This window comes from Mustela nivalis (genome assembly GCF_964662115.1).
Source record: "Mustela nivalis genome assembly, chromosome: 17".
NCBI classification, from domain to species: domain Eukaryota; kingdom Metazoa; phylum Chordata; class Mammalia; order Carnivora; family Mustelidae; genus Mustela; species Mustela nivalis.
Window position 1 is genome coordinate 28,254,324 of NC_139036.1, and position 7,651 is coordinate 28,261,974.

The window sequence follows — 7,651 nt, forward strand, 5'->3', positions numbered from 1 at the left end:
CAGCTCCTCCCCTATGTTGCACACCCTGGCGGGCATCTTTATGAAAAGCGGGTCATACAGCAGTGCGTGGGGCGGTGGTAGTGGGGAACAGGAGAGGCAAGAGAGGACAGGACGGGCAGGGTAAAGAGGCAGCTGGAGCAGGAAACCTGAGGGAGATGAGTTACGAATTAGGATCCTATTTTACAGATATGAAAACTGAGGCTCAGAGAAGTCCAGTGACTTTCCTGAGGTCACACAGCGAGTCCGTGACACCCTGGGCCTTTGCATGAGCTCGGAATTCCACCTGCTACACAGTGCGGAGGTCACTTGAGCTTTAAACTATTCAGTTCTCCATTACTGCAGTGAAACATCTGTGCCATCAGGAAGGTCTTGGGGCCAGGCATTCGTTCTGGAGCAGAGGGGCTGAGCGGGGTCCGTGGAGGCTGAGCGGGGGTCCAGGAGCCTGCTTTTTTGTTTGGGAGCATTGGCACCTTTCTGGCCTGTCCCAGGAGTCAGGCCCTGGAACCTGGGCTTTTAGGAGCATGAAAGCCAGCCTGAGGCCAGCTGACTGAGACCAGGGACGAGGGGGTGGGGACCTAGAGCTCAGAAAGAGACCCTTGTCTTCCAGATCATTCTCAACTCCATGCACAAGTACCAGCCAAGGCTACACATCGTGAAGGCTGATGAGAACAATGCTTTCGGCTCCAAAAACACAGCCTTCTGCACCCATGTGTTCCCAGAGACTTCCTTCATCTCTGTGACCTCCTACCAGAATCACAAGGTATAGTCATCCCCAGCCCCCACCGCTGACCCTGCCTGGCATTTCTGTGCCATCAGGGAGGCAGGAAGGGAAGCCTCCATGCACGGGGCAGAGGCGCCTTGGACACCTGGACTGTCCCTCGGAGCAGTGAGAAAGCAAATGCTGAGTAAGAAGGGAGACCAGATTCCTAAATCTCCAGTGCGAACTAATTATGGGGAATGGACAAAGTCGGCACTATAAGAACCAAGAGCGTGGATCTTGCCTTGTGGCTTGAGTGTTGGGCCCTTTTGTCCTACAAACTTCTTGACCTTGCTGGGATTCAAAGATCGGACTCAGGGCCTCCCAGGAAAGGGGAAAGATTGGGGAAAGGAGCCTTGGGGCATGGTCAGCTGTGTGGGAGCCGGGAGACTGAGCCTGTGGTCAGCCAGTGGTCAGATGGGTCTACCTCCCACCCTGCCACGCCCCTCCCCAGCCTGACTGCCCCAAACAGCCTCTGGGGCCATGCATGGGCCATTCTCTCCAGTCCTTCTGCCGCTGCCCAGGCAACCCTTCTCAGGGGGCTTGTCACATCGTGCAAGGGACTGGCCAGGTCGGCTTGGGGGATTGAGGAAGGGCCATAGGCTGTGGCAGATTTCAGGAAGAAGAGTGACAGATTTGCATTTAGTATGGTCCCTCAGAAGCTGATGTGGCAGATGCCCTGGATGGGGTGACACAGATGTGAAGCTGTGAGAGGCACACAGATAGGAGAACAGGAGGCAGAGTCAGAAGGTCTGCAGTGAGGAGAATGGATGGGAGGCAGCAAGGAGCCAGTCATGGATGGAGAGGGCCGGGAGGACTCGGCCAGGCTGCTGGCCAGCTGGCCGAGGGCTGGGGTGTACCCCGTCCCTTGACTCTGCCCAGAGCTCTGAACAGTCTGGGACAGGGGAGGAAGACCAGCTCAGTCCTCTACTATGGTGACTCTGTGTGTCCTCTCCTGACAGATCACACAGCTGAAAATTGAGAACAACCCTTTTGCCAAGGGATTCCGGGGCAGTGACGACAGTGACCTGCGTGTGGCCCGGCTGCAGAGGTGGGGCTGCCTGGCCCGGGGGACGGGATGCGGGTCGGGGGTCGGGGGTCGGGGTGCAGACTGGGTTCAGGAGAACGAAGGGTAACCCTCAAAGTATCTTTACTCTCTTCCTGTCTTCCTGTCCCTGTCCTCCCCGCCTCGCCAGCAAAGAATATCCTGTGATCTCCAAAAGCATCATGAGGCAGAGGCTCGTCTCCACCCAGCTCTCAGCCAAGCCCGACGTCAGTCCCCTGCACGGTGCCCATCAGGCGCTCCAGCACTACCAGTACGAGAACGGGGCTCACATGCAGTTCGCCACAGCTGAGCCACAGGACCTTCCCCTCAACACCTTCCCAGCCCAGAGGGACTCCAGCCTCTTCTACCACTGCCTGAAAAGACGAGGTAGCTTTCTCCTAGGCTGGCAGCCCTAGAGGGTCAGACAAGGGGTAAAGCTCTTCCTACAAACACTCTCCATCATATGTGCGAACATTCATGCCGTGTGGGCACATACCTATGCGTGTATGTGTGCATGTACACACACACATGCATACACACACACATACTTGGTTATCGAGTGGCCTGGGAGAACAAACCTGGAGGGTTAGGAGCATGGCCGGCTTAGTGCAGGGATGTTGATTCTTGATTTTAATCCTCACAGACCCCTTCTGGCCTCCTGTCCCCAGGACCCCGGTGGGTACCCCTGCTCAGTGCCAGGTGCTTTTCATAGCCACTGCTCAGAGCCTTCATGGGGTGGGCACATCACATGAAGTCACATGGGCTGTGTCTCTAAGTCTGCGAGGAGGCCGACACCTCAGGGTCCAGAGGTGTGGGGACTGGAGCTATCATTTATCAAAGCCCCCTCAATCCTAAAACAGGGGTGACCCAGAGGATATGCCGCTCCAGACAGTCAAGCCGTCATGGCTGAGGACATCGAAAGACACACAGAGATGGTTTGGGGCAGCTGATGTCATCTTTCCCCAAAGAGAGTATCAGCTTAGCCTTAAAAGTCCAAGTCACCTTTTACTGATTATCAGCTCCGTTTCCATTTTGTAAACACTGGTTGGAATCTGTATTATAACAATGCTGGGACTCCTTTGAACACATGTAGAGTTTACTTCCTCTTCTAAAAGCAACAGGAACGTGCCTGCAAGTATCTTTGGCTTGCGAAGGCCTTCCTGGGAGCTGAGGATTAAGGCAGAAACATTGTGGCTTTAATTTTCTGGCTAATTCACACAGATGTGGCCTCTGGGCCTAGTTTGGCCTGGCAGTTGCCTCCACTTTCCTTGGCCGGGTGGGCCTCGGCTAAGAATGCCAGGGCACATTAAGGCCTCTTCCCATTCCCAGGAGTCATGGTGGCAAAGGATGAAAGCTATATGCCGCCTGGCTGACCACATCACTGCGTGTCCACTGATGTGGTGTCCCCTGTGGCCTCTGAGCAGGGTCCATAATCTGACCACTTCTTGGCTGCTGCCACCTTATAAAAGCTGTAGCTGATTAAAGTGATTCTGGAAGTGCCATGGCCACATGGGCTGAGGGGCAAGTCCTAAGTGACAGTGGCAGGCTGTCCTGGCATCCAAGAAGAGGGTTCTGGGCCCTGGGCTGGTGGAAATGGCTCTTCCTGAAGGTTTCTCTGTCTTCCAGCAGACAGTGCCCGCCATCTGGACTTACCCTGCAAGCGATCCTATCTGGAAGCTCCCCCCGCAGTGGGAGAGGATCATTATTTCCGTTCTCCCCCTCCCTACGACCAGCAGATGCTGAGCCCCTCCTACTGCAGTGAGGTGACCCCAAGAGAAGCCTGTATGTACTCAGGTTCGGGGCCGGAGATTGCGGGGGTGTCTGGGGTGGACGACTTGCCCCCACCCCCGCTGAGCTGTAACATGTGGACGTCAGTGTCCCCGTACACAAGCTACAGTGTTCAGACAATGGAGACTGTGCCTTACCAGTCCTTCCCCACCCACTTCACCGCCACCACTATGATGCCTCGGCTGCCCACTCTCTCCGCTCAGAGCTCCCAGCCGCCGGGAAACACCCACTTCAGCGTCTACAATCAGCTCTCACAGTCTCAGGTCCGGGAGCGGGGCCCCACTGCCTCCTTCCCCAGGGAGCGCGGCCTCCCCGCCGTGTGCGAGAGGAAGCCGCCCTCTCCACACCTGAATGCTGCCAACGAGTTTCTCTACTCTCAGAGCTTCTCCCTGTCCCGGGAAGCTTCCTTACAGTATCATTCAGGAATGGGAACGGTAGAGAACTGGACTGACGGATGACTCCCATGTCCATCGATAGCCCCAGGACCACGGTAATCCGGTGTTAACCTCTGTGGGTGGCCTGCGCTACCAAGAAACACGGGAAGGTATTTCAAAGGGGAGGGTGTCTGCGTGTGTGCCTGCATGTATGTGTGCCTGTGTACGTGCCTACGTTTGGAGAATATCCGCCTTCTGACATACAGCTGAGACCACGACGAGGAAGAAAACCACAATTACCTAAGAAGTGATTTTGGCTCTGGTACCTGGGTCCACTGTTACCTCACATCTCCTGACAGGTGCATGGATAGGACGGGGGTGGAGAGTTCATGTGAGTTACTTAGAGAGGTTTTGATAAAATAATCTTTGATTCACTCAGGGGCCAGGTGATGAGGTCTCTCTCGTAGGGAAGGTTGGAGAAGAATCTCATTGCTGGGGTGGGAGGTCTCTGTGCACATCTTTGAGTTCCTGGCCTTCTGTTAGCAAGAGAAGCTGGAAATCTTGTCTGGGGAGTAGGGGGCCCCTCTTTTAGCCTCTGGAGAGTCTGTGAGATGACCTGAGACATGCGCTTAGCTAAGCCACAAAGCGCTCTCTGGGAGTAGAGCTCACGGCTCAGTCAGTGGCCTGGAAATTGATCCCTAGAGTCCCAAGGTCTGAGGGATGACTTTCAGAGAAGGTCATGTGCTAGGTGCACATGATACCCTGATGGGTATTAAAACATTTTAGTTTTTTCCTTCAAGAGGAGGGAAAATGCGACCAATAGCATCTCTGTCATCATTCAGGTTTTTTAATATGGTTCAAAGTCCTTCCCCTCAGCCCCCGACATCCAGTTTCCCACTCTCTCTCTGGTGTACAAGACTCGGCCTTTCGGGCACCATCTGCATCCGATGACTGGCCATCATGAAACACACTTCACCTGGCAACGTCCCCAGGAGACCACATTGGAGCTGCTGCCAGGCAGAGCCTGTTCAGCTCCCAGAAAATCCTCGCCTTTGGAGCAAGAAAGCCCGACAGAAATAAAAACAAGAATCGAGAAAACATTCATTTCTTCCAGTACATTCAGCCAGTGAGCTCAGAGAAGCGAGGATAATTCTTCCGTGAGGTGGATCGTGTCGTCCCCCAGCCCAGCTCTTCAGCATGGAACGTCACCAGAACACCGATGCGGCTGGTGTGAACTCTGTAATCTAATCTGGGAAATCACTAAACTCTTTGCATGCTGAATAGCTATTTATATATTATATAAATAAATAAATATATATCTCTCTCTCTCACAAACGCAGGCCACATGTCAAACTCAGCTTTGCTTTTTACAAACGAATAAACAATAAAATAAACGCTGGAGGGGGTATTTGGAAAAGACATCTATTTAAATTTTTATTACACATTTGATGTTAAAAACTAAGAATGGTTTAGAGAAAACATATAAATAAATAAATAATAAATATATAAATAAATAAATCTATATATATATAAATATACACCCACCACAGATTAAACTATATTAGAAGACACAATAGCCAACAGGGGATATGGAACTTCAAGTGTTTTGTTATATAGCATGGACATTTTATTTTACATATCGTAACATAAAGCCATTTTACAACTGTGAAGTGTGTGGATGCTCTTTACTACTGACTTGTCATTTCTTGGCTCAGCAATGGTCTTAGTGTCCCCTTTGCTGGTATTTTTTTCTGTGCCTCTGAGCATTTATACCATGGAGCCTCTGAGCCTCGAGTGAAGGAATTTAGAACCAACGGAACAATTGTACCTCTGCTCTCATGTTACTCCCCAGATGACGGGTCTGGATTCCAGGGCCCACAAAGACCCCAGAAGGGCAAGGCAGGCAAGACACCAGAATTCGTCCCCTTTTAGTAATCAACACACAACCTGGTGATTTGGGAGAGGTGGTCTTACGCAGGAGGGAATTCTTGGTGGGATTTGTGTGGCCTCTTCAGACAAGGAACTGAAGAGCAGGTTGAAGCGAGAGCCTGGGGTTTCCTGGAGAAGTCAGATGTCTGAGCTCATCAGCCAGCTGCACCCCAGAGAACAGAATGAAGACCTGGCAGAGACCTCTGCTTCCCACCCGTCCGCCAGATACCCTACAGCTTGGCCATAAGATGGAATGTGAAAAGGAGAGATGAAATTCAGTCTAGTTTCACCCTGTTAGATTAGAAGAGAAGCTGGTGTGGAAAGGTGTGTTGGGTCTCCTTCCTTACAATCCTGCCTCTTACCCCCTCCCCTTGTGGCTCCTTTTCCAAAGTTGCTCATTGTTACTCACTGTCTGCACAGCAGGCTGGTCTGGGAAGTCAGCAGAAGAGAAAGCAAGGATAAGGGTATTCTTTAAGCCCTCATCTTTTTTAGGATGATGAGGTTTCCTGCTGGGTAAAAAGTCGACTTTGTCATATTCCCCGCCCCCCCCCCCCAAGTCCTTCCCTGTGGCTGTAGGGCTGCTCTCTGGGGAAACTTCTTGCTGCAGAAGGAGACCAACTCCTTCTCTCCTTGGCTGTTGGTTCCCATCTTGGGCTCATTGGTCACAGAGAAAAACTTATCTGAACCTGGCTTAGGGTTCAGGGAAGGGGTGGGTTTAATTTTAATTTTAAGTGGGTTTTGTCTGCATGTATGTGTGCCTGTGTACACAACCTCTCTGCTCTTTTCTTTCTGGGCAAAGACTGAATTCTGGGATACCCCACACTTTCTAGAACGCCAGACAGAGGGCTGGGAGCTACATGTGGGTTCCCAGGCTCTCTAGACACATAGTTGCCTGAGTCCAAGGTAAAGAATGCTGTCTCTTAAGGAATATTCTGCCTCTAGGCAGCCCCTATCTTCCTACCTGCTTTCTGGGAAGCATGAGGTCCTTGGGCTTCCCCACCTGGGCACCGCTAGAGAGCAGGGCCTGCAGTGGGATTTGTGGAACTTTCCTGCCCCTCTGAATCAACAAGTCAATAAAAAGGGGGCACATGGGATACCCTGGAACAAAGGGCACCATTCAGTAGCGCCAACAGGTCATACATCATCGGGCCAGAAACCTGCCACATGAAAAGTGTCTGCTTCTACAGTGCTCTGCCTGGGAAGGGAAAAAAAAAAAAAAACTGAAGAATATTCAGCTGTGAGGCCATGGACAGGCAGCTCCCACCCAGGGCTCTCCTCTCTAGCCCAGGCCCGGCCGCTTGGGGAAAGGGGGCTAGGCTCTCAGCTACAACTCGGCTACCCAACTGCCCTCCAACAACAGAAGAGCCTGGCACAACAAAAGGGAGAATGAAAGAGAAGCTGGGTCAGACTGACAAATTGTTAAAAAACCAAACCAACTTCCAGTCTTGGCTGGGCCTCAGGGGGTCAAGAGGCCTCGGCTCGCCCCACTAATGGAGCCTGCTGGAGAAGTAGCAGCCCCGGCCTCGAAGTGTCTTATCTTACAACATAAAATTAAAACCCACTTAAAAGGCCGGAGGGCATGTTAACATTCCCCCTGCTGTCTAATTGAAGTAGTTCCCAGTGCAAAGATTTCACTTGAAAGATGTTCCCCTCTGAGCCCAGTTCTCCTGCTTGGCAGGCAGGGGAACAGGAACGGAGCGGGGAGGGAGAGGCTGTCATTGCAAAAGACCAGCACAAGCTCAGCAGGAAAAGCACGGT

The 7,651-nt window shown here is 52.2% G+C and overlaps 1 protein-coding gene across 6 annotated transcripts in view; it reads left to right on the top strand.

The window, feature by feature from the left end:
• The window catches only part of TBX4 (T-box transcription factor 4), a 31,351-nt gene extending 25,720 nt beyond the window's left edge, over positions 1-5,631 (top strand). For 5 of the 6 annotated variants that reach the window (XM_082707510.1, XM_082707511.1, XM_082707512.1 and 2 more), the window contains exons 6-9: positions 608-760; positions 1,720-1,808; positions 1,954-2,189; positions 3,429-5,631. In XM_082707510.1, the coding sequence (XP_082563636.1) occupies positions 608-760; positions 1,720-1,808; positions 1,954-2,189; positions 3,429-4,048 (1,098 nt within the window). In that variant the 3' untranslated portion in view covers positions 4,049-5,631. The remainder of the gene's footprint in view (positions 1-607; positions 761-1,719; positions 1,809-1,953; positions 2,190-3,428) is intronic. The other variant, XM_082707508.1, reaches the window with a different exon arrangement.
• The last annotated feature ends 2,020 nt before the right edge of the window (positions 5,632-7,651 follow it).